Source organism: Prinia subflava, chromosome 13 (assembly GCF_021018805.1).
Source record: "Prinia subflava isolate CZ2003 ecotype Zambia chromosome 13, Cam_Psub_1.2, whole genome shotgun sequence".
NCBI lineage: Eukaryota > Metazoa > Chordata > Aves > Passeriformes > Cisticolidae > Prinia > Prinia subflava.
The window spans coordinates 10587931-10613084 of record NC_086259.1 but is presented as its reverse complement, the minus strand read 5'-3'; the positions used below and the strand labels follow the sequence as shown (position 1 = coordinate 10613084).

The following is a 25154-nucleotide window of genomic DNA, read 5'->3' as shown; positions in this document are numbered from 1 at the left end:
TCCACCTCAGTGGCATACTCGTTAGGAGCCTAAAATTCTTCATATTTAAATGTATTCCAAATAGAATGTGCTTAGTGCTTCTTTTAAAGAAAATTAAAAACCAGGCTAAAATTCCATGTGAGACACTATGTCTGTGTTCAGCTTTCCTATTCTTATTCAAAGACCTGCATTGATCTTAACTGGGACTCTGTTAGTAGGCCAGAGGAAATGCTAATGTTTTAAAGCTGGTGAACTTGAGCATCCATTTTTATTTGTATAAACTCGATCTAATAGTACTCAGGTATAGAAAGAGAGAGTGATGAGCTGTAATATTAACACAGGGACAGTTAATGGGGACTCCATTAATTCACAGAAATCCCAAAAAGGGGTAATAAGTCACCTCCAGCCTTTCTGGTAGGCCATTGCAGTTCATCCAGTCAATGTGACACTGAACCCAGTAGCAAGATTAAAAAAAGTATTATACTGTGAGATTTTCAAGCTCACTTTGTAGAAATCAAGCAATATAACTCCATTCAGTAGCTAAAGTGGTTAATCATTCTCACTATTAAAATGTTTATTGAATGTCTTATTTGAAATTGGCTTTCTACACTAGATTAAAGATATTTATCTCCCAGAATTTTTGCTCTTTCTTTATTGTCTTGTAATTCGGTTCTTTCTCAGTAGTGTTTAGCAAAATTAATAGATCCCTTAACTTATCCCTGGTCTCTCCACCAGCTTTCTATGGGCACAGGGCTTTTTGCTTTTCTCACAGGTGAGTAATGACATCAGTTATCTAAGCAGTGCTTTGTATAAAGGTAACCTCTTTTCTAGGGAACAAGGAGAAATAGCTGTTGTAATGAGCAGCTAATATTGAGCTTTTTTAGTTCTGTTTTGGTTGGGGTGTTTAATTATAAGAAAGGACTGCATTTTTTTTTTAATTTATTTTTAGTTTGGGTTTTTTGAGCATGTCTGTGAAGCAGTTGTGATCATCCTTTAGCTACATATCTTGATTATCATTTACCACTGTGAATGGATTAAAAAATTCTATTATCCAAGTATGCTTGTAAGTTATTTCTTGGGGAAAAAAGTATCAGGTCTGTTACCAAGCCATGGTATAAAACATTCTAGCTGTGCCAGTGTGTGCAGTGGAGTTCACCTGGGCTGTGTGCTCAGACCCAGCCATGCCATGTGTGCTGTGGCTATCACAAGCACACTCCAGCTAGGTGCCACAACAAGGCTTGCCTAGGCTGCTTCTGCTTCATGGATGATCTTGCATGCTCCCCTTGTGCATTCCACACAGCACTACAGATTTATTCTAACTCAGGACTCTGATTATCCTTCCTGAATAACAAAAGGTTCAGCAAAGGAAATTGGTGAAAGCACCTGCATTTCCTTCAGGTAGTTAAACACCCATAGCTGGAGATCGAGTGAGCAGGAAAGGGAGATGAGAGATTTTTCTCCTAAGTTTGAGTCAACTAAAGATCTTTTCAGCAGGCTGCATAGCTGTTACAGTTTACACACTATTTTTTTTTCTATAGAAAACAGTTCCCCATCTTGTCCTCTTCCATAATTTACCTTAGATTTCATTTTGTGCTCTTCCCCAAACAGCTGCTCACTGCAGCCCTGCTGTTGCTGCTGTTATTGTGGCCTGTGGTGACAGGTCATGAAGCTTGAGGTCGTGTGAAGGAGACCAAGTAGTGAACAGGTTGGTCTGACAGGTTTTAGAGCTCTCCATCTTTGGAGATACTGAAACCACAGCTGGAGGTGGTCCTCAGCACTCTGCTCCAGATGGCCCTGCTGCCATCAGGGAGGATGCTTGGAGCAGACAGCCTCCAGAGCACCACTCCAAACTCATCCCTGCTGTAATTCAAGGATGCAGAAGTGCCATATGACTTGCAAAAGCTTTTTATATACGGGGTATAAACATATAAAATTATCTATTGTTATTGTTTGGTAGGAATTAATTTTACAGTGAGATCAAATTATTAATCTGCATTACCATTTGTAAAGAACTTAATTTTGCCTTATCTCTCTGGGTGTCTGTGGGAGGAGTTGTTTGTTCACTTGTTTCTGGGATTTGGGGATTTTTTTTGTTTGTGGAGGTATTTGTTTTTGTTGTTTTTGTTGGGTATTTTTGGTTGTTTCTCTGTTTTTATGGTGGGAGAAGGTAAAAAATGCACATCTACTTAGCTAATTTTAGGCCATACTGTAGCCACAGAAAACTTCAACAACATGCCCAAAAATTGTCTTGAAAAAAAAAAATTCTAATTTCAAATTAATTACAAAAATACTTAGAGAGGAAGGAGGAGATTTTCATTTTCCTGTCTTTATGGTGGGTTTTGATCCTTCCTAATCTCTAATATTAAAAAAATCTTAATTTTAAATATTTTTATTTTGTCATGGTGGCTCATTTGGCTCTGTAAATATAATGAGGGTTAGGAAGAAATGCTGATTATTGTGTGGATGATGGTTTTTCCACATGGAAGTACAGCTGCTGTGTTGCTATTGTCTGGCTGTTGGCTCGTGTTCTTCTTTTTGTACACAACCCATTGCCTGTTCCTTTCCAAGAGCATCCTCTGTGATTTACAACAGGAAGTAGCAACAGTTTTAAAACAAAAATGTTGCCTGTACTTTTTGTAGAGGTATTTTAGTTTCAGACAAACTAGCATATTAAATCATGTATTGCAGTAGGAAAAAAATTATTAGTTTATCAAAGAATACAGTGCTTGGCTTGGTGTGCAGCTGCCACAATTACTTAAGAAAGGTATTGATGTGTTTGAATTAGCACTCTGTGCATTTACATACCCAGACTTGTGCATCCACACACGTACACTCTGAGGCTGTCAAAAGAAAATGGGGAAGTTCTGTCCAGCTCAAATACTTAAACCACATCCCTGTGTTCAAAACTTTGGTGAGCAGGATTTCAGAGGGACTGGAAATAAAAATTAATTTATAATTACACAGTCTATAATTAAATAATGAAAATTAATTAAATTGTGACAGTAGTTCTTTGCTTTACTATTGAATAAGTTACTTGACATTTTTCAGCAATATTCTTGGCTTTAAATTTGAGCCAATATATAAAATAACACAGAAAATACTACACTAGGGAACATTCTACCCAGGATTTTCATAAACGAGAGAAATCTAATATTATACCCTAGTATTAATTAACATTAGATTTACTATCTGAAAGAAGGTATTTAAAATTCTGCAAAATGAGACGTTTATCTTTTTATAGTCTCTTTCTCATAATCTTCATTTTCCAAAGGCATTAAGGGACCTTTTGTTTGCAAAGTGGAAATTATCAAGGATAATTAAGATGAAAGTTTTATTTGACAGAAGAATTCTCATGATGTTTGGAAAGACTCAGTTTAAATCTAATCTCAGTTCACACTGTTGCTTTTTAGAATGAAATGCTGTGTAATAAAACCACAAACAGCCAAGCCAGATTTCAGAACTGCAGACATATTACTTGTGTCCCTCAAAAAGGAAGAAAAATTAGACCTCCCAACCTCTTGTGGATTTAGTAACTGACAAATGTATAGAAGATAAGATTGAATTAAATTATTATTTTGAGGAAACAGATAGAACAGAATGGGAGATACAAAATTACACTAACTTACAAAGAAAAGTTACAGATGGCACAGAAAAGATACCAAAACTCAGGTAAAAAATAAACCACTTGAAACAGATGGGAACAGAAATGTTCTATTGAAGATTTTTTTTGCCAACCTAAGTTCTTATTCATAGATGAAATATCTCAACTGAAATCTTGTTGAAGTTCACAGGAAATTAGTTGGTTTTTATAACTGGGCTGCAATGTCCCTAAAACATTAATTTGTGACTAGTCAGACTGGGTGTGAATAGTCCAAAGTGGGAGGCGGACTGAGGTTCCTACATGCTGCCTATGATGCAGTAGAAGCCAACAGTAACCTCATTTGACTTGAAATTGCTTCCTACTGAGCAAATATTTGATTTTCCATCTCGCAGTGTTCATTTTTCTGAGGCTCTTCAGCTATAACTGGATAGCCAGATCCTGAGTGCAATTGCATTTCCAAGACAGTCGGTTCTGTGAGTCAGTGCTCTTGCTCATCTCCTGCTCATTGAAGGGATCCATTTGCAGTGGAACCCAAATGTTCTCTGTTTTCCTGCACTACCCAGCTTGTGTTTCCTAAAAAATTTGAGAACAAATCTTAGACATAACCAGCTCCTATCTGCCTGTTTCCAGTGAAAGGATGACCCTACCACCTTGGCATTTACCCCAGGTGCCAGGTGTGCAGCCTGTGGGAGGATGCTGAGCTGCTGGGCTTTCTTTTTTCCTTGTGTGTTCAGTCTAGCTCTAAAAAGACCTAATGTAGTAAATGTTTTCTTTATATGCCATCTTCTAAACACATACTATCTACTACACTGTTTAGTTTGAACCAGAAGTGTATATACAGAATATAGAACTGGAAAAAAAATTGTGTGTGAGGGAGAAGGGTGTTTCTGAGTTTCCATTCAGCTCTTTATGTTTGCCAACATAACTTCTCTGCTCCCAGTTATAAACTCTGAGTCAGTAGCATCAGCTACAGTTTCTGTTTGGAGAGATGGAGGGAAGAGAAAGTGTCCTTCTCACAAGCTTTTCCTTTATTGGGATACTGAGGTCACCACGGTTAGACTGCATGGCAGATCACCGAGGGTGGAGCAGCCCTAGGGACAGGATTTTACAGCAGGGGTTGGAAATGTGGGCTGTAAGGTGCTGCCAGTGGCAGCCTTTTATTTAAGCCCAACATCATCTCTGCTTGGAACTTTATTAACTGAGCTACAAACCTTGGTAGCTGCTCCCCACTGAATGTGAAAGCTTCCTTTGCATATTCACCCTCTCTCTCCAGTCTTTACTCTTCATATTCAGTTCTTTGATCAGTCATCCACTAAGTTTTTTAAATATTCAGCTTTTTAAAATTACCAACCACTTACATACCTGCTTAATATGTCACTTTACCCAGAAAGTAATAAGAAGATGAAAGGAGGAAAGTGACTTTTGTGTAGAAATATGGCTCAAGGTGTGAGTGGAGAAAAGAATAGTCCTACTTTATTATGTCTTATCATCTCTGAAATTATGTAGTTATTTTTCAGTCAACAAATTAACTGTGATTTTCCAGCTGAAAATTATGAATTGGTTTTTGTCTGCCTTTCACTCATCACATCATACTATTACAGCAAACACTGGAGTTGATAATGATATTGTGGAAACTGCTGATCAAAGCTTGTTTACACGGACTGTGTTCACTGATTTGCCAAAGTTGTCTCATACAGATGCACTTTAATAACTATTCTCTGCAAAACTGATTTTTCTAAAAGATTCTTCATTCTGATTACTCTGTAATCTTAGTTATCCTTGAGAGTGTGGGCTTACATACATTTTTGTTTAAAAGTTTGTTCTACATTATTATGATTCAAAATGTTCCATGAAAGGAAGACATAGAGAAAAAAATACCCCCTTATTCATAAAGAAATATTAATTAGAGCTGTAAGTCTGGTTAGTCTGATTAATAACTTATAAAAAGCTTTCAATGAATGGCTGTGAAAATTCTGAAAAGAGGAATTTTAATTCATCAGTAGACATTTAAAGATAGGAATTAAATATACAGGCTTTTATCCTGACAATGTCTCTATTACAAATAAGTTGCATGGATATATAGTTTTAAGATTAATTTTACGTTTTACCATTTACAAACAGGATTTGTAGGATTTTGATTGCTAAGGAACACATTTTCAAAATGTATGACTAACAAATTGAGTGCTTCTCCTCCATCTATCTTTCCTGGGATGTTTTACCTGGAAGCAAGTATTCTCATCAGTAGAAAATCAGTGCAATTGGGATCTAAGTCCTCCTTTGGGATTTATTCTGACATTATAAGCCTTTAGTCTGATTCAAGTGTTCAACTTCTTAAAAAAAATAGTGATAAATAGTCCTTTCTCTCCTCATAATAAGAAATTGCTTTCAAAATCATACTGTGCAGAACCAAAATTCATCTTGGAACTGTAATTCTCACCATTCAAATAAGAGCTGTAAGGAAAGCAAATACAAAGGAATAAAAGACTACAGTAAGTCAGTTCCATGAGTTTCATGGTTCTGAATTCTGCACAGTTGGACTCACAGTAACTGAGGTTTCTAGTTCATAAATTAAGGAATCTGAAATACATTCAGATTTAAATGTTTAATGTATTTTTTCCTCAGTGTGAGACATGTTGAAGAAAGTCTAGTTTGAAGTCTATGATCTGATCTTTAATTAGTTGTTGATAGGAGCTTCTGCTATTCAGGAACCATTAATACAGTCAATCTCTCATGTTGTGAAACACACTGACAGCCATGCAAATACAAAAGTCTCTGAATATTATACACAAATGTATTCTTTTTATATTAAGTGAGTCTAGGAAGACAGGAGGCTTTCTATGGGGAATAGATAAATTTAATATTTTTGTCCTTGTTATAATAGTTTGCTGCTGACTGAGCAGAGACCAACAGTAGGTGCTGTGATTCTACCCTAAGAACTAAATGACAAATTTTGATGATGCAGTTAGTGCTGCTCCATCTCACCTCTTCCTCAGGGAAAATAGATACACAGTCAAAAGCATTTTTATATTGGTGCAGCTCTAGCTGCATCCATTCTAGCAATTCCATTGTAATAAAAAAAGAAAATAGGAAAAATAAGTACATCATCTTGAATCGACACTACTAGTAGAAAAAGTTTCCATCTTTATGCTTGTTTTTAAGAAAATAGAGAAATGCCACACTAGGTGGCATTTAGGTGGGTGTAAACTAGAGGAGGGCTTAGTGTTCGATTTGCTGTTAGTTTCCAATAGCGTTCCTAAAAAAAATCGAGCTTCTAATGAATGTTTTCTTTCTTGCACTTTATTACCTTAATTTCAAATGCAAACAGAGCAATGTGCCAAAGCAGCTGAAGCCTCAGCACAGGTAGCAGGAATCTTGGCAGCATTTTCTGTCAAGCCATGAAGTCCTGTCTGGGAATTCACATTTCAGGCAAGGCCTTCCTGTACCTGGCCTTGCCATTGAAGGCTCAGAGCCATGCCATAGCTCCAGCCTTACAGCAGGTAGATACTCCAAATAGTTTGTTTAATTATTGTTTGTACTATTGGCCTTCAGAATGAGGGGAGAACTGTGACCTGATGTCTGCCTCCTTATGGATAAATTGCACTGCTGTGCACTGTGAGTCACCTCCGTCCATCCATTGCTTCATAGATACATCTAAATTGAAAACACTCATTTTAAAATACTTTTTGCAAATTTTTCAACATATTTTAGAGATCTGATAATTTCTCTCCTCTTCTTTACTCAAAAGATATGTCTTGTTATTAGCAATTATGCAAATAGAGACCAGTATGGAGAAATTTAAAACAATCTCTTTATGAAACAACACACAATTTTCACCAATGTAAAAAAGGAAACAAAAATCTAAACTGTTTACTTGGCTGCTTTCATTTTTATTTAGACTGCTTTAGAAAGTAGCTGATATGTTCTTGTAGTATACAAATCACAAAGGAACTGCGTTTGAAAGTACAAAAAAAAAATTATGTTCAGGGTTTTAACTATGTTTGTTATTCTGCTTTTTAGCTTTAAAAAAAAAAAGAGAAAAAGAAAATGCCATATTTCACCCTTGCATTGCAAGGAGAAAAAGTCATGTTAATATCAGTAATTTTCGAGGAAGGTTATGTAGGTTGCTGGTCGATTCTTTTGTCAGCCTCCCTGCAGCAGCGCTGGGGGCTCGGGAGGTGAGCAGAGCGCTCATGGCGTGTCCCGCACACGGTGCGCTCCGCCAGGGACGGCTCCTGTCCCTCCACCTGCCCGAGGAGCGCGGTGTGCCTAGAGCAGCTGCAGGACACCATCTAGCGGTGCCGAACCCCAGCTAATTACAGACTTAGTTTATCTTTCCTCCTCTCTTTTTGGCTCAGATTTCCTCTCAAAACCACAGCCAACACAAGGGGAAATTCTGGTCCGTTCCGAGCTATCCAGAGTCCTCCCAGGCTGAGCAATTGAGCATTACATTGACCATGCCTTAAACGATACAGACACAGCACCCTCCCTTCTTCCACAAGGGTACAGGAAGGTGCTTGGCAATTCTGGGGACTGGATTATGACTGTGTATGGTTTTGGGGTATAACATAGGTAATGTGGAAAAATTCCGTACAATATTTAGAACTCTGGGTGAAACAGAGTATCTAAAAGCAGGGAAAAGGGTATCTAAAGGCTATTTAGGCATGCACTAATCATACAACGTTTGCTACAGGTAAATATTTCACCCATAGTGAAAAAAATCTTTCATGAGATAAATAATATACTAAAAACATTCTGATTAATCTCTTATACTGGTCAAAATAAAAAGATTCTTTAAGTAGAATTATTTCACATTTGGTATGACTAGGAAGGGAATCTAAAAAAGATTTTAAAAAAATTATTAGACAATGGCTTTTTTCTTGTCAGAATATTAATCCTCTAGTTAGAAAAATAGGAAACTCTGGACTATAGAGGGGTTTGGAGAATTAACAATGTTCTGTTCAAAGGCCTGATAAAGTATTCCTCACAGTCCTTCATACCAAAGTCAAAATGTTATTCCCACTGTAATATAGTTTGGCAAACTATATTACATGAACATGTACAGTCAACACCAAAATGTTGTTCAAGCCACAGAATTTTTCAGGATAAGATCTAGGACATCAGCAAAGCGTGTAAATGAGGATTTCAATTTCATCTTTCATTCCTCAGCAAGGACAGCACCTGATACAGGAAAGACACTTCGAGGAATGGTTAGGTCTGAAAAGCCCACTGATGGAAGTAACCACATAAAACAAGATTTCTGGGGACACAACCTTCAAAGGAGAGATGGTGGGAAGAGATTTAGAGCAGGAAAAAGAAAATAAACAGCAGGAAAGAGATTAAGAAAAAAGGAGGTAACAAGTGACTGCTACTCCTGCAAGCAGCAGTGGAAGGCAGAGAATTTAGGATATGAGCCTAAAGGGAAGTTGTGCAGCACTTCAGTGGTGCGGGCAAAGAGCTTGCATTTGAAACACTGAAGAACAGGAAATTGCCAAAGGGTTTTAGAAACTTGAGACAGTGGTTTAGCCAGAATAATAACGTTAATAACTGACTGAAGACTTGAAAGTGGCATTTTGAGGACAGGAGGATAGAAGGTTACGATAATTGAGACAAAGTGATAACCTTAGCCTGGTATTTTTGCTCACAGCTTAGGAACAAAAATAAATCCACCATACATGCATTGATTTTTAAAATTCTCAGTAATTTTTATTCTTGAGATGGCATGGATTTTGTTGTCACCTTCCAAACCTTGACAAATTACTTCATTTTCAGTATAGCAATTTTGTAATTGTTCTACTGGGCTCAGAAAAAGTCTAGTTACAAATAAAAACTAACTCCTGAGGTTCGTTCTCTCCTTTTCTTCAGCAAATTTTAGAGGCATATTTCGTATGTCTATCTGTGTACATGTATTGTTAATACAAATTTACACTGTGTGTGCATGTACCTGCTCAGCAATAGTATCAGAAGCCAGTATTTTTAATTTAAAAAGCAGTTTTAAAACGTGCCAGCAAGTGTACTCTTGTGGCAAATAAGGGCAGTGGGATGCTGGGGTGCATGAGGAAGAGCATTGCCAGCAGGGCAGGGGGTGATCCTGCCCCTCTGCTCAGCCCTGCTGTGGCACATCTGGAGTGCTGTGGCACATCTGGAGTGCTGTGGCACATCTGGAGTGCTGTGGCCAGTTCAGGGCTCCTCAGCACGAGTCGTGGAGCTCCCGCAGCGGGTCCATCCAACAAAGATGATCAAGGCACTGGAGCATGTCTCTTACAAGGAAAGGCTGAGGGGGTTCCCAGCACTGGGACAAGAGGCAGGAGCTGATGCCCAGGAGGTTCCAGCTGGCCCTGAGCAGGGACCTCTCTGCTGTGCAGTGCCCGGCACTGAGCAGAGCACCCAGAGGCTGTGGAGTCTCCCTCCCTGGGGACATTCAGAACTGGCAGGACACAGCCCTGTGCCCTGTGCTGGGGGTCATTCCTGCAGCAGGGAGGGTGGACCAGGTGCCCCACTGTGGTCCCTTCCAACCTGACCCATCCTGTGACTCTGTGAGGAGAAAAAAAAAAAATCGAGCTGAGAATATTTTTAAAATGTGTCCATTTTTAGTAATCTTCGAGATGGAGTGACGAAAGTCCATGACTGATTACGTCACCTCTAGTAGGAGGTTGGAGCTCTTGGCTCATACAGGCAGCGTTAGCTGCAAAATTTTGGAGGGGCTGAGTGGATGGCTCCGGGCACACACACTCGGTGTTCAGCGAGCTGCAGCGCTGTGCCCCTGTTCCGCTGCGGGCACACGTCCGTGCGGCTGTCACGGATGACCCCGCCACGGCCCCGCCGTTCCTGCCCTTCCGCGGGCTCTCCCGGCAGCCCGGCCCTCGCTCTCCCCCGCCCTCAGCGGCCCCGCCGCCCTGCGCTCCGACACGGGGCGGCGCCGCACGGGAGCCAGGCCCCGCCCCAGCGGCCCCTCGGGCCCACCGGCCAATAGCGTGCGCCCCCGCGCGCCCCGTTAGCCAATGAGAATCGCTCATTTCTCTAAGCTCCACCCCCGGTGCGGCCAGCCGGCTGAGGGAATGACAGGTGCACTCGCTAGATCCCATTGGTCCATCCGCCAGGAGACGGACAGGCCCCATGACCAATCGCCGTGCGCGGGGCGGGGCCCGCCGCGGTGACGGAGCGGGGCGGCCCCGGCGCGCAGGGCCCGTCCCGAGCTGTGAGTGGCGGCTGCGGCCGGGCCGCCCGCGCCGCGGGGCGGGGCCGGGAGCGGCGGGCGCCGATTGGGCGCGCGGGGCGGCCCGGATGTGCGGCCCGAGGGGCGGGCGGTAAATGGGGCTGTGCCGGGGGTAGCGGGAGCGGCGGCGGCAGCGGCGGCGGCGGGGCCTGGGCCGCGCGGGGCAGCGGCGGAGCCTCGGTGGGTGAGCGTGAGGGGCCACAGCGCCCGACCCTGCTCGGGCTGAGCCTCCCGGGCGGAACGGGGGCGGTGGGCGCGGGCGTCCCGTCGCCGCGGCACGGGAGGGCGGCGGGGCTGTTGTGTCGCCGCGGGGCTGCGGGCTGTCCGCACCCGCGGGCTGTCACCTGCCGCCGGCAGCGGCCGGGCGGGCGCGGCCCGTAGGGGCCGTTGGCGCTGCCCCGCGCGGGGTGCGAGGGGCGCTGCGGGCAGCGCCGGGCGCGGGGCGGCTGCCAGCGGGGCCCGGCTGCCAGCGGGGCCCGGCCCGGCGCCTTCCAGCCCTCTGTCCAGTGCTCCCCGCCCTGCGAACGGCTTCGCGCTGCGGCACGGCCGCGGCCTCCGCGGGAAGCACCGCGGGGCCCGCTCGGGCTTGGCAGGACTGCTCTTAACCTCCCGTGACCCCCCGGCTGACAGGTCCCTCTGGAGCGCCCTGGGCTGGGGGACTCGGCCGGCCAATTCCTCATGCCCCTTAGGCTGCTGGCGTAGGTTGCAGTTTCCTAGAGGATTGAACTCGTAGCAGCAGGTGTTAGTATGGAACGTGTACCCCGCCTGTGGAAGAAGAGTTGGCGAACAGGCTCGACTGGTCAGTGTTCCTGTTCACCGCCACCAGCGGCTCCCCTGTTGTCCGGCAGGTTAAGGCGTGGGTGAACGAGGGCCTTGGGTCCAAAGGAGGTCAGGAGTGGCTGTGCTGGGGAGAAATAAGTTCCAGCTTATTAACTAACAGCTACATTTGCTGGACGAGCACATAATACTGTGTATGCAACATGCACTGTTCTCTGGTGCTCTGCTGAAGTAGCTCAGTTTGCTCTCGGGTGTAGGAGTGGTTCTCTTTGATTTGTTGATGTTTCCAGAAAATCTTTAGAAGACTGCTCTGTTCCAGGCAGATAAGGTTTTCTTCACATTGCTTTAGTGTTGTGTTTGATCAAATAACTCTGTTGGTGAGAAGAGAAAAATATGTCACATACTGTAACAGTGGGTAAAATGAAACTTTTTTTGATGAGATTATCTAATGAAGAGAAGGAAAAGGTGCAGAAGCAAAAAACTTAAATGTTATGGTTTTGCTAGTGATAACTTTGGTTTTTTGAAGTCATTTAAAGTGCTGGTGAGGTATCAAGTGACTTCACGCTTGGTCTGACTGCTGGGGTATTGCATGCTGCAGGTATGACTGCAGGTAATGCAGACCTGGAGGACGTGGATGTGAAGTTACACCTGGCAGCAGGTGGCTTTTGGTCCCAGTGTGGTGCTGTGGATAAGTTATTGCTTCTTTCCAAGAAGCAATATTTGAAGTAGTGTTTCTTCAGAAGTTTGTGTTTTGTCTTTGTTTAGTTGCTGTTTTATTAAAAGGAAAGCACTAGAGAGGAAGGTAGCCGTGGGAGGAGGACAGCTTAGGAGGGTTGCTGTTGCTTGCTATGCTTAAAGCAGGAGAAATCAGTAGAATGTACTACTGAGTGGCACACTAGTGAGCCTCTTCTGGATGAGGTGCTGTGAGTGTTGGCAGTGTGAAAGGAGAGAGAGGGGGATGGTTTGGAATATTTTTATTCCCTTTCTGTAAAATGAGGAGAGAGTATTGGGTTATTTTGGGAAGCTGATGGTTTTATAGTTACAGCACTGGAAGATACCACAGTGCTGGGTGCCTTGGGGTGGACATTGAGTACTCCCTGTGTAGGAGTGAATGCCTAAACTGCCTAGAAATTCCACTTAATGATATCAGGACTTGACTCCCTTATCTGCTGCAGACACAGTGAGAAGTAGGATAGGTAGTCTAATGTTAATTTGCTGTTACTTGGTTATTGTTTTCAAAACTGCTTTTAGTTGTTTCTGTGATTAGTGATGGGTGGTAAATTGCAAGGTGAAGGTACTAGAGAGCATAAGCAGTTGTGAATGAATTTTCTTTAGAGCTGCAGTTTTCCGCTTTCACGCTGCGTAGGAGTGAATATGGTTAGAAATAAACTCTTAAAATATCTTGAAAGGCCTGTTAAATGGCCCTCCTCTGGGAAACGTGTACTCTGAGGTTCTGAGTTCTCCACTGTAAAGAGTATTTTAACAGGTGTATGAGACCGGAGGCAGTTTAACAATAAAATTAGGACAATGCTATGTATGATTTATAACTGGCAAGCAACTGGATAAAGTGCTTGCTGTGCAAGACAATCTGTGGAAGTTATTCTTTAGCTTAACTAGAGCTAAAATAATGTTTTATTTTATCTTAATGGCATGTAAGTAGGCAAAGTTGGTGTACTGAGATACATAGCTGCCTTCTGAAAGGTGGATCTGGTGACTGAATTGCATCTAACATCAGTTACCAAGAAAAATTCCTTGTTTCCCTGGCAATAGGTTGGGCTGGTTTTTACCTACCTGTGTCATCCCTTGTCCTGCTGACTCCTTTTCTCCTGTGTCTGGTTCCGGGATAATGCAGCTTGTATTACCTAGTCGTAAAAAACACCAGCCCAAAACAAACAAAGTAATCCCGCCCCAGTCCCATAATCACTCCAGATTCCAGCTAATTGTCTTCCAGCCTGTGCCTCAGCTTCCAGCATTTTTCCCCGTTGGCAGAGCTGGACCACTCGGGTGCTCTGTGTGCGTCAGTTCCTCCGCCCGCTGGTTACTCCAGAGTTTCCCAAGGAAATGTCTCCTACCTTCCTGCCTTAGTCTGGCGGGTTTGCTGGAAAGGCCTGTGGCACAGCCTCTGGCATGACTGCTCTCCAGACAAGAGATGGGGAAAGTGAAAACATCTTCTCCCTGCTCTCACAGGGCAGTAGCTGTGCTTTGACTTTGTCTCTTCAGTGGCTCACAATGATGTGAAACTCTGGCTGCCGAAGAGAAAAAAATACCTAGAGGAACCTGTTGTTTATTGGAATGTTTGTGATGATTTTGGGTGGGGAAATTATTTTTCATCATTTTTCTGAAAGGTACTTGCCCTTTCTTTTTTTTGAATGCTTGCCTACTGCATAGCCTAGAAGGCTATGATTTGATATTGATGTTTCTTTTAAACATTTAGAATTCCTAGACTCTTTGGATAAATTGTCTGGGGTGATGTTTTTGTTTTCTTTCAAGAAGATTGGCATTTTTTTAATTTTAGGAAGATTTTGGTCATAATGTTTCCATTTTCTCTATAAACTTTTCAAACCAGTGGTGAAAGGTGCTGCCTTCTTTATTGTTGTAAAAATGTGTTGACCACAGTAGAAACCTGTGCCACTGGCTTTGTCTCTCTCATACCACGTTAGCTTTCTTGATCCATGTTGTGCAACTTTCTATTAAAGAAGCTGAGTAAAGTGCCTCAAAACCTTAGGTGATGGAGCCAAAAATGGGATGGTGAGATGAGGAAGGAAAGTAGGAGAACTGGAGAGGAAAAAGAGTGGAGGCAATGGACTGTGCCAGACAAGAGGTGCTGTGGATCTGAGTTCTTGAACAAGCAATAACAAAACTTAAAAAAAGAAGAGAGTAGAAAGCAAGAACATACACAGCAGATGACACTGAAACTCCAAATAGTGCTGAAGTCCTTGTTATTGAGCTGCTGATCTAAAGAATCAGCTAAGCTTTAGTGCTCATAATGAAACCATTAAATAAGCCACAGAGAAAGTTCTGTGTTCTATGGCTTTGTCTATTCCTGGTGGTGTTCCAATGCAGATGAAAACAAAATGACGCATACATGATGCAAACTCAATGAAAGGATCATCTCTGTCACCAGGAATGACAGAATTTCTCAAACTGGGACACTTCAGAAATGTGCAAAGTCAACAGTGTCTGTGAGGGACAGCACTTGGCAGGGCCATAGTTCTGTCTGGTGCTGGTCTGAAATGGGGAGGTGATAACTTTAATATTTGCATGTGTAGAGGAGCTTCCTAAACTGTACTAAGCCAAGAGGTGTTCCATTTTTCTCTTCTCGTTGGCAAAATGAACAAGGAATGCAGAATGTAGAGTCTTTTTCTAGCCAAAAAAAAAGGCAGAGATTCACGTGCAAAAATAGAGGTGTTATTCTTCTGGAGCATATAATAGAGCTTTGGTATTTTTAAACTACTGTTGGTGTTACAATAGTATATGAAGTTGTCTTCTGAAGTTACAGAAAGATAATGCTGACTGCAGAATTAGATCTGAATCCTATTTATGTATTGAGTCCTGTTTATCTGTTAAATGCATGTTCATTCTGTGTTCTTTTAGGTGATAAATCCCAAGGGCCTAAGGACACCCCGAAGACACCAAAAAGTTGCAGCCCTTTATTTGGAGTACACGTTATGAACCCTTTCTGGAGCATGTCTACAGGTTCTGTGCGCAAGGTATTTAATGAATGGATGCCAGACAGCGTTGTCATGCTTGGGAGGGGTGGTAGCAGTGCTGGAAAAAACATCAGGTGATCTGCAAATAGTGTTTTAGTGTGCATTTATCCTGAGGGTTGTGATCACCTTCAGTAAAAGTGCAAACTAGCTTTGAGCTGTGTTAACTGGAATGTGCCTGTGCATAGAGCCTACTCCAGAATTTGTTGACTTTTTTTATCTGAAGCATCTTTAAATAGGAAATGTGAAACAATTTTGTTCAAGTGGTGGAAACACTTTATTAGGACATTTTAATGTCTTATATAGAGCTTAGCCAAAAAAGAAAAAGCAGCAAAGGCCTGAAAAGGTTCCTATAGTAAAACTATTTAAACTTGATACAAGTGCCAAGTGGTGATTCTTTTACTGTGGGAGTGAGCTATAGGATCAGTTCCAAGTGAAATGATGTCTTAAGCACAGGCAGAAAGTGAAATACATAAAACTTCAGGTTTTAATCTCAGTTTTACTACACTACTTTTAAAGAGTCTTTGAAGTCTGCAGGGTAAGGATGCTTGTCAGTAGAAGTGATTTATCTTGATGCACTGTGTGCTAGAAATAGGTTGACTTGTAAGCTGATGTTGTATACTGTCTGGTTTCAGGTTCTAGATAAATATAAGCCTCCTTAAGCATTTGTCCTAATCTGCAGATTTACTAACCAGCATTGAATACTTTTGTACCTATAGGTTGTGTTTAGTTGAAAAAAAGTCTATTTAAAAATAAAATGCAAAGGGACACTCCTCCATGCCCTTTCTCAAGCAATAAATAGATCACCAAAACCCAAGATATGTTTCATTGGTCAAACTTGTAATTACCATAATTTTGGTTTAAACCTGTGTTAAAATATATTCATCTTTTAAATGATGAAATCATTTAAATGAATGATTTCAGAAATATGGCCTGTGATCTCATGGTTCTCTTTTGATTTGACAGAGATCTGACACTGAAGAGAAAACTTTGAGTGGAGAGCTTCGGACCAGTCCCCTGCGAGCCTCTGCAAAGAAACAGTTGCCTTCTATCCCAAAGAATGCAGTGCCAATAACCAAGCCTGCTTCACCTGCCACCTCCTCCCAGTCCACAAATGGAACACATGCCTCTTATGGACCCTTTTATTTGGAGTACTCTCTGCTTGCAGAATTGTAGGTTTTCACTTTTTTCATCTTTTTTAGGTCACTGGGCTTATGCTTCAGTGGGGAAAAAGTCCTGCAGGGGCCTAGCTCTTCCATGGTGTCTGCCATAGTCCTTGAAGGCAGTAAAGCATTGTCTGCAGAGTTCATTTTCTGGAGCAGCAGTCTTGATCTCTTGAGACAGAAAGGGAAGAGGAAGATGAGATTTTTAAGGGGCATTTTTAGATGTCATTCTCTGACTTACTCAGTTTCTTAATCTTGTAGGTATCCTAATGGCTTTTTGGTCAGAAATACCAAATATTTGAAAAAAGTATTAAAATAGAAACAAGCAGATGTCTAGTGGGAAGAAGCTTATGAATATATGATGCTATCTAACAGAGTTAGGATGTGGGAGCTTCCTTCAGTTGTCACATGAAACACTTGGACACTGCCTGATACAGTTGATCAAGTGGATGTTGGGAAGTCTGTATTCATTTCTGTGATATTTAATGTGAAACTTTTGAGGGAGGAGTTGCGTTTCACCCAATTTGTAGGCTGCTGTAGGAGCATAAAAATCTCTGTCCTCTAAACCTTGTAGTTATATAACTGGTTAGTGCTACAGAGCTGAAGGGACTTCCTCTGTAACAGACATACTGGATTCCCAAGTATGTAATGAATGAAATCCCTGGAGTCCTTATGCAACACAGAGTCTCAGTTCTTGTATTTAACTGTTAAATTGAAAGTGAGGAGTCACTCTCAAAACATTTATCTCTTTTTCAAGGAATTTGCCCAGACTTTCTAATTCAAGAAAGATGTTTTTCTTCTGAGTAAATATGTTGGTACTATAATGCAAATTCATTTTTGGGGAACTAATAACAAATACTAGGGGAATGGTAAGCGGGGAACTGTGTTAGTGGTTTGCTTTAAGATTGTTTATTTGTGCAAGTGTGTAGAGTTCAGTTTAGTGGACCCGTATGCCAAGTAACTGGAAAACCTGTGAAGTTAATAATCTGGTTTTTGGTTTGTTTTGGCCATTGCCAGTGTAATTTCAGCCTGATTTGCAAGTAATAGAGAATTACTTGTTTAAAACTGAGGTTGAAGTTTGGTCACATTTCAGCAGCAACTACAATTGACTGTGAATCTATGTTCAGAATTACTTAACTGAATTTTTTTTTCCTGACTTTGAAACTGGGGATTCAGTAGAAAATTAAATTTCTGTACTGACATATGTTAAATGCATCTACTGAGGGAAGAGTTTTTCTGCTTCTCCACCTAGTTTTATCAAGACAAACAGTGTTCTCTAAGTGGAGTGGTACCAAAAGCAGGAGAAAGGGTGTGATTTCACTGTATTTGTCAGCTCCTTCTGTGAGCAGCCTTAGGAGTTGGGAGTGAGTTTGTGGAAGAAGGCCCTGTTGGCTGTGGGTGGTACCTGCTGGGTTTGCTGTGGAGCTCTCTGAGTGCTGGCTCTGATTGCAGTACCTTGGTGGTGAAGCAGAAGTTGCCAGGTGTCTACGTGCAGCCCTCGTACCGATCAGCTTTAAGTAAGTTCAAACTTAACTTGTAAATTGTTTTATAGATGTACATGTGTTTGTTCTTTCACTCCAGCAATCTTTCTCACTTGCAGTGTGGTTTGGTGTAATATTCATAAGACATGGGCTCTACCAGGATGGTGTGTTCAAGTTCACTGTCTATATTCCTGATAATTACCCGGATGGAGACTGCCCGGTAAGTGGTTGTGTCTTGGCTCTTTCTCTTTTCCTGGTGCTGGAAGTATGGCTTTCTGTTGAAGCTGATACACCAATTAGCTTCCCTTTTCCTTGAAGTCATTTTGTTCACTTGATTGGCCTCATTTGCCATGTCTTGTACACATTTGCAAACCACTGTGGAGGAATTGGATTACTCTGAGTACTGAGACTGGTGTGAAGTTCCTGAGGTCCCATGCATTAGGATATTAAGTAATCAACCAGTTCTTTCCCTCCACTCTTGATTTGCTACTTCCTCAGCAGGAACTTAAAATTGAAGCCCTTGAGGAGGTATCAGAATTCTGAGTAGTGATATTATGGAATGTAAAATCCAGACACCTGTGCTGTGCTTGCTATAATACTACAGGATGTCTTGATTGTCTATTCTAAATTACGTTGAAACAAAGAACTAAAAATCTGGGGAGACCATTGAAGCAAAGGGAGAAGGAGATAGGTAGTATGGTGTTATCTGCCATCTCTGCTTTCTCTTTTTAGTGAAAAGTTTCCCAGTTATTAGACCATTTTTAAAATAAATACTTTGTTGCAGTCAGGCTCTTTAGAGCAGCTTACCCTCTTGGCCACACTTCTTTAAGAGGAGGATTTGAGGGCAGGTGCCCACAACCGCTGTGTTGGGTAGCTGCCCACTTGGTGTCAAGTTTTATGTAAAGCTATCATCTTTAAAAGAGCAGAACTAGTAGGAAACAGTATCTTTTAAAGGTTAGACTTTAGTATCTCTCAGCCAGACAACATTCTTTTGCTAGGAGAGAGCTTTAGAAGCTTTCTCTTGAGACTCAGTTTTTGTTTGGAAGAATGTGTGAACACTGGAGAACATGAGCTGTACAGAGCTGAAGACACCAAGGTGTCACAGCACAGTTTATTTAAATAAATAAATAGTGTAGGGTAAAAAATATTGATTGTAGCTCAAGTATATAAAAAGCTTTCAGTCACAAATGGCTAAACCAGAAAAACTCCTTTAATCTGTTCTTATCTGATATTATTACCTGTGTTGGCACTAGTGCTTGTGCAGTTAACTGGATTAGTTTCCTGATTAGGTGATAGCATGTGAGAGAGGACAAGACCCTGCACGTTACACAGGTGTGTTGGGTTACAGTTTCACAGCTGGTAGCAGTCACTTGTGGTTTTTTTCTTTTAATACAGTAACAATTAGTTAGTATTTGGAACATTTGACTGACCTTCACCCACTGGTGTTGTCATTAGGATTGAAGTTGTCATAATGAATTTTTTTTGTAATGCAGCGCTTGGTTTTTGACCTGCCTGTCTTTCACCCGCTAGTGGACCCTTTGTCTGGTGAACTGGATGTGAAAAGAGCATTTGCAAAATGGAGGTTAGTGCTGACACATCGATGCATAATTGGAGAAGTTTGTTCTGTTCTTCATTGTGCTTTGTTCTTTTTAGGAGAAATCATAATCACATATGGCAAGTGTTAATGTACGCTCGCAGAGTCTTCTACAAGATTGATACAACCAGTCCTCTGAACCCTGAGGCTGCAGTGCTGTGAGTATCTTCCATGTGTATGGGCATGGCCCCTTCAGAGGTTTTGGCATAGGCTTGCAAGAGATTTGTAATATTCAGTCCACTTGTGGTCTCTGCCTCCAGACTTGGTTGTGTTAGGAGCTCAGGCTGGGGTTTGCCAAGTCTGTGCTTCTAGAGCAATCTTGTGGCTCCTTGCAATTACTTAACACCATCTACTTCTGTCTTCCAGGTATGAAAAGGATGTTCAGCTGTTCAAAAGTAAAGTGGTAGACAGTGTCAAACTATGCAGTAGTCATTTATTTGATCAGCCCAAAATAGAGGACCCCTATGCAATCATGTGAGTACTCTGATGAATTTCACTCTGTTCTAATGTTTTGAGAGCAAGTTTTGGTGTAGTTGCTGATGGGAGCCTTTCTCTGTCAGACTAACTGACCTGCTGTTGTTTTAGAAAAAATCTCAAAACGATAACCAAACAAACCTTAAAACAAGCAAAAAGCCCTGAAGCACCCACCTCCCTCAGGCCCATGAATTAATATTGCTTTCTGGCTTTCCCGAGCTCTGTTTGCGTGACTGTGGCTTGGGTCAGAGATTTAAAATCCTGCTAAAGCTTGCCTGTGTGGGGGGAAGGAGCAGGCAGCCTCATGGTGAATAGGAGTGGTTTTCCATGTCACATGTGCTGAATTTCCAGTTCTTAGAAATGAAAACCTAAACATTTATTGTTGAAAAGATCCGTGACAATATGAATTTAGTTCTTAACTGTATGTTTTAACGACACTTACAATTTACCTAAAACTCAACAAACTAAACAAAGGAAAATCACTGCTTTCTGCTTTCTCTGTGCTGTAGTTTGCAAGAATGCCAAGTAAGAGCTAACTATGCTTTTTCTACAGTTTTTCTCCATGGAATCCAGCTATACATGATGAAGCTAGAGAGAAGATGTTGACTCAGAAGGTACGTGCAAAGTTCATATTTTCACTCTGGGAAGGGTTTATTGTCTGATACAGGAAGAAAGATTCTCTGTGTCTGTGTGTACTGGAGAGACCTTTTCCCACCCATCTTTTGGCTCAGCAGGAACGTTGGAACTGCTGTGGTCTCCTAACGAAGCAGTTACGTCACTGCTCTAACTTCAGTGTGTTAAGCAATTAGTCACTTAGCCAGAAAGCTTTGTTAGTGCAACTCTTGGCACACAGCAGATTTTTTTTTGTTGTTGTTTATGGATGGAAGAGATGAATTCATTGGCAGCCTGTTAGCTTGTCCTGCACTTGTCATGGCTGTTACCATTTCTGCATTACCTGGCAGTCCCCAGCATCTTCATTTCCTTCTGTTGAGAGATCTCTCATTAGTGAATCAAAGCTTCAGCACTTTCTTCTTCTTGCAAGGTTTTGAAGCAGTACAACCACAGTCTCTTACTCACTTCTCTAATGCTGCTGATTTCTGAGGAGACAACATCAGCTCACCAAAAGGTGCTGGGAGTTCCTTCCATCCCAGAGTGCTCTTACTGACAGCAAGAATGTGTTGGCTCACAGAGCTTTCACCTGATGGTGATAGGATGTGATTTGGGATTCGGACTGTTCTTGTTTAGTTTTGTTTTTAATTACTGCTTTGCACTCGACAAGAGCTGGCACACAGCAATTCTGAGTCTGTGCTGAGTGGCCTGACAAGTCAATCCACTTGTAGTACAAAGGGATTCTGAAACAGTGGCTGCTGTCATAGCTGGACTGGCAAGGAAATGCACTCTGAATGTTTTGGTTACTGACTTGGCCTAAAGCTGTGTTATGGTTTGCTGGGGTTTGTGTAATGAAAAATTATTTTTTGTCAGTTTGAACTTGTCTTCTGCACTGCAGCCTTTACCTCATGCTCTTGCATGTCTTCTGGCATGAGGGAGGTTTTTAAATGGATCTTAAAACAATACACTGCCTGAGCCCAGGGTGGCAGTGCTCCCAACTGCCAGAGTCACATTGGAGCCTTGGAACACACAGGAGAATATCTTGGCCAGATTGACTTCTTGATGTTTCTACAAAACTTAAATACTTTCAATACTTTTTTTTCTCATCCCTTTCTCCTTCATCCTTCACCTCCTTCTTATCCTTTAAATCAAAGAGAGATAATAGGTCAGAGTTCTTGAAATGGAAAAGGTCTGTCTCAGACTGACAGCCAACAGTGACCTTTTTTCTGTCCCTTTTTCCTTGGAGGTGCCTGTTGGTTTGCTTTTAGGTGAAAACAAACATCTTCAGTAACTACTGCATGCATGGTACTGAGTTGTTCCAGTCGTTTGTTGGAATGGCCCAGCTTCTGTGCTGTAGGAGATGTGTCCCAAAATGTCAGTGTAGCTGAGAACATTCCCTGTAAGAACAAGTTCCCAAATCTTCCTACAGCCCTGAGTGCTTGTTCATTACCCTGAATTCCTGTTTCTTGTGAAACAGCTAGGCCATTCAGGAAGGGCAGTGATGTCCCAGTTCCCTGCTGAGTGCTTGGCTTTTCCAAGGTGTGGTTCCTGTGTGCAGCATGGGAGAGGCAGCTGCCCCTGCCAGGCTCAGGCTGAACTCATCCCTCTTTGCTGTTGTCCAGCGTGTTGTGGCAGGTCTGTCACACGCTGTCACCTTTGGCACAAAGCATGGGGAGGGGCAGAAGTGAAGGGTCTTCTCCTGCTGCCTTAATTTACTTTGTCAAGTAAAAGACTTTCCATGTTACAACCAAGTCTGCTCATGCAGTCATCACTTCCTAGAGCTCAGCACAGCATTCCAGGTTTGATGTAGTTGTTGCACACTGGCTGGTATTAAAACAGCCCTGCAAGCTCTTCTGCTGCTTTGGCCAGCTAGAGTAGATGTCTAATTTACTGATCTCTAACTACTTTGAATCTACAGATGCTCCAATTTGTATCTTTCTTCTTCAGTTTGAAGCCTTTTTTCTTTTTTTTTTTTTTTTTTTTGTCTTCTAATTGCAATAGTTCAAAATGTTTGTTGCACTGTTGTTCAAGCATCTAACTGTAACAAATGCTCAGAGAAGGACTATCCCTGGAAAGCATTAGGAAACTCCCATGTTTAGCAAAGGCATTAATTGCTGCTTTGGCACATTAATTTGGGTTCCAACCGCCTGTGGGGTGCGGTGCTCCTGCCCAGCATGGCCAGGCAGAGCTGCAGGCGCAGTGCTGGGAGAGGGTTTGGGTTCACCCTTCTTTCTGGAGACCAAGAGATGTGGTGAAGAGCGTGCAGTGATGCTGGGCTGGGCCTCCAAGCAAAGGGAGTGTCCTTGAGTCTCTATGGTGGGATAGGGCAGCTGTACCTCAGTTCAGTCCTTAAAACTCCTCTGTTGTCAGGGTACTTCTGCTGGTGCCACACACATTCCCAGAAATTAAACCAATGGCCGTCTTACTGTTCCTCTTTGAGGGGAGGACGTGGTGCAAGCCTCTTCTGTGCTTGTATTTGCTAAAGGTAAAATGGATGAGGGGGAGTTGAGAGGGTTTGGGTATCTAAAAATCATAACTGGAGCTTTGTTGTCCCCAGAAGAAGCCAGAAGATCAGCACTGCAAGAGCATGCACGTCTCTGGCCTGTCGTGGGTGAAGCCTGGCTCGGTGCAGCCCTTCAGCAAAGAGGAGAAGACGATGCCCACTTAGCTGTGCTGGACACTGGTGCACAAAACACTTTCTGGGGGTGGAGGGAATGTAACGGAGGGAGAAACAGCACAGCAGCAGTTTCCTTCTTGACTACGGATTAGTAAAACACGAATGGTAGCAGTGACTCCAGTAAACCTGTTCAATGGATTACTGACTCTTAATGTTCTACGTATGCATTAGGTTTTAAAGGCTTGCCTGGAGTTTGGAAGTCTCTCTTGAACACTACAGTACTTCTACCTGAAGACTGTCTAGGGTGGGTAATTCCTCAGGGCTCTGAAATGCCTGGAGGTTTTGGGTTGGTTTTTAAGCTTTTATTTTTTCCCTCCAGGAATAGCGATTTTTAAAGAAGAATCTTAAATTGCTGGCGGAAATATTAGTATTGGAAATACGATGCCAGAGTTAAGCTGTGTTCCTGTAAACTAATATAGCAGAGTTAAACACTATATTTAATGGTTTTAAATACTTTTGGTTTCTATTGTAAATATGTTAGGATTTGAAATTGTAAATAGACGGTTCATTGACCCCATTTAGCACTTTCCAGAAGTAAAGCTGGGGATGATGTATGATGTAATATTGATTTGTAAATGGATACTGTCACTAAAGCACACATTAGTCTGACAGGGTGGAAGCAGAATGTCAGGCTTGTTAGACTTTTTAGTACAGAAACACTAATCAAAGCTTTTAATGGTGGTCTCTTGAACTAATAAAGTGTCAGAGGATTTTAGGTTCCCTGGGTGTCCAGGGGATTTCTTAGGGTAGCTTGACTAATGTGTGTTAATAGTGACATCTTAAAATAAAAAGGATCCGTGCTCTAGCTTTTGTCGCTGCTGGTCTGTGCTGTGGACAGACACTTAGTGAGGAGTGGGAGCACCTGGCTGCACAGGTGCTTGTGTGCAGAGGTGTTTGGGATGCTCATGGGGTGCCAGGAGCAGCCTGTACAGAAGAGACTCATGTTCTGCACACAGGAAAACCTCTTCAAAGCTCAAGTGAACTTGGAACAGACTTGTCCTAATGCCACAGCCTGGTGTGATGCCTTTTGTTGCCTCCCAGAAGTGTCCTATCAAAACCTGTAGTGTTAACCCCTTGGAGCTGGGCTGCTTTTCCCTTGGCCTATACTGCTGGCATTGGTGCCAGCCAACTGCCTTGGAAGAGCCTGTGGTGTTTTGGGAGGATGGGCAGTGATGTGGGGTTTGTGTTCAGTGGTTTTGTATTTTATCTGACATGTTAAATTCACTTGTCATTTGCAAACTGTTCTCTTTGAGAACAACTTCTTGGCTTCTAAGGAAATACACAAAGAGTTTCCCAGCAGTGTCATGCACTCAATGACAGGAAAAACAGATGGCTTTGTGGCACTTGCCTCTCTTAGTGTCATGAGTGGCATTAATGGCCCAACAGCCTCAGTATTCTGGGCACCTGGCACGTTATGAGGAATTGAGAGTGCCTCAGAATTGCCATGTGCCTGATCAGATTTGCAGTAGAAGAATGGAGGAACTGATTTGAAGGTGAGTTTGTATTGCCTGGAAAATTGCTGCTGTGTGCCTTTCAGGAAAAGGATGTAGGAAAAGTTTGAGGGTGTATGTACTGGCCTGGAGTGTTGGCACTAAAATACTGTGATATGAGTTCTGTTGCTGCTGTTCTCTTTTATTGGGAAGGCTGAAACTGAAGTGCTTGAGATTTATCACGGGCAAGGTTTTAGTTAGAGGTCTCGTGGCGTGAAGCAGACAATGGGCCCGGCCTTGTGCTGAGTGCCTGAACTGCCTGGGCAGGGGCAGGCCTGGAGCTAAACTGGACGGTGACAGCTCCTCTTACTCAGTTTTATGATTACTCAAACCTCTGTTATAAATCATTGACTTGCACATTTCTAAGCCACTTAGCTGAAGGACTGGTG

General features: G+C 42.3%; 1 protein-coding gene across 2 annotated transcripts; it reads left to right on the top strand.

Annotated features, from left to right (window-relative positions):
* Nucleotides 1-10834: 10834 nt before the first annotated feature.
* AKTIP (AKT interacting protein) lies at nt 10835-24080 on the top strand. 2 transcript variants are annotated; one of them, XM_063410875.1, is made up of 10 exons: nt 10835-10973; nt 15165-15280; nt 16244-16449; nt 17893-17957; nt 18041-18141; nt 19415-19503; nt 19575-19673; nt 19882-19989; nt 20543-20603; nt 23159-24080. In XM_063410875.1, the coding sequence occupies exons 2-10, from the start codon at nt 15239-15241 to the stop codon at nt 23264-23266; spliced, it is 879 nt and encodes a 292-aa protein (XP_063266945.1). In that variant the 5' UTR covers nt 10835-10973; nt 15165-15238; the 3' UTR covers nt 23267-24080. The 2 variants fall into 2 exon arrangements, with proteins under 2 accessions (XP_063266945.1, XP_063266944.1); XM_063410874.1 differs by having other exon boundaries at nt 23156-24080.
* Nucleotides 24081-25154: the final 1074 nt, after the last annotated feature.

Excerpts from the sequence above, each read along its gene's own strand:
- AKTIP (XM_063410874.1), top strand. The coding sequence starts at position 15,239 with ATGAACCCTTTCTGGAGCATGTCTACAGGTTCTGTGCGCAAG. Across the intron at positions 17,958-18,040 it reads CTCGTACCGATCAGCTTTAA|TGTGGTTTGGTGTAATATTC; the intron begins GTAAGTTCAAAC and ends TCTCACTTGCAG. Across the intron at positions 19,504-19,574 it reads AGAGCATTTGCAAAATGGAG|GAGAAATCATAATCACATAT; the intron begins GTTAGTGCTGAC and ends TGTTCTTTTTAG.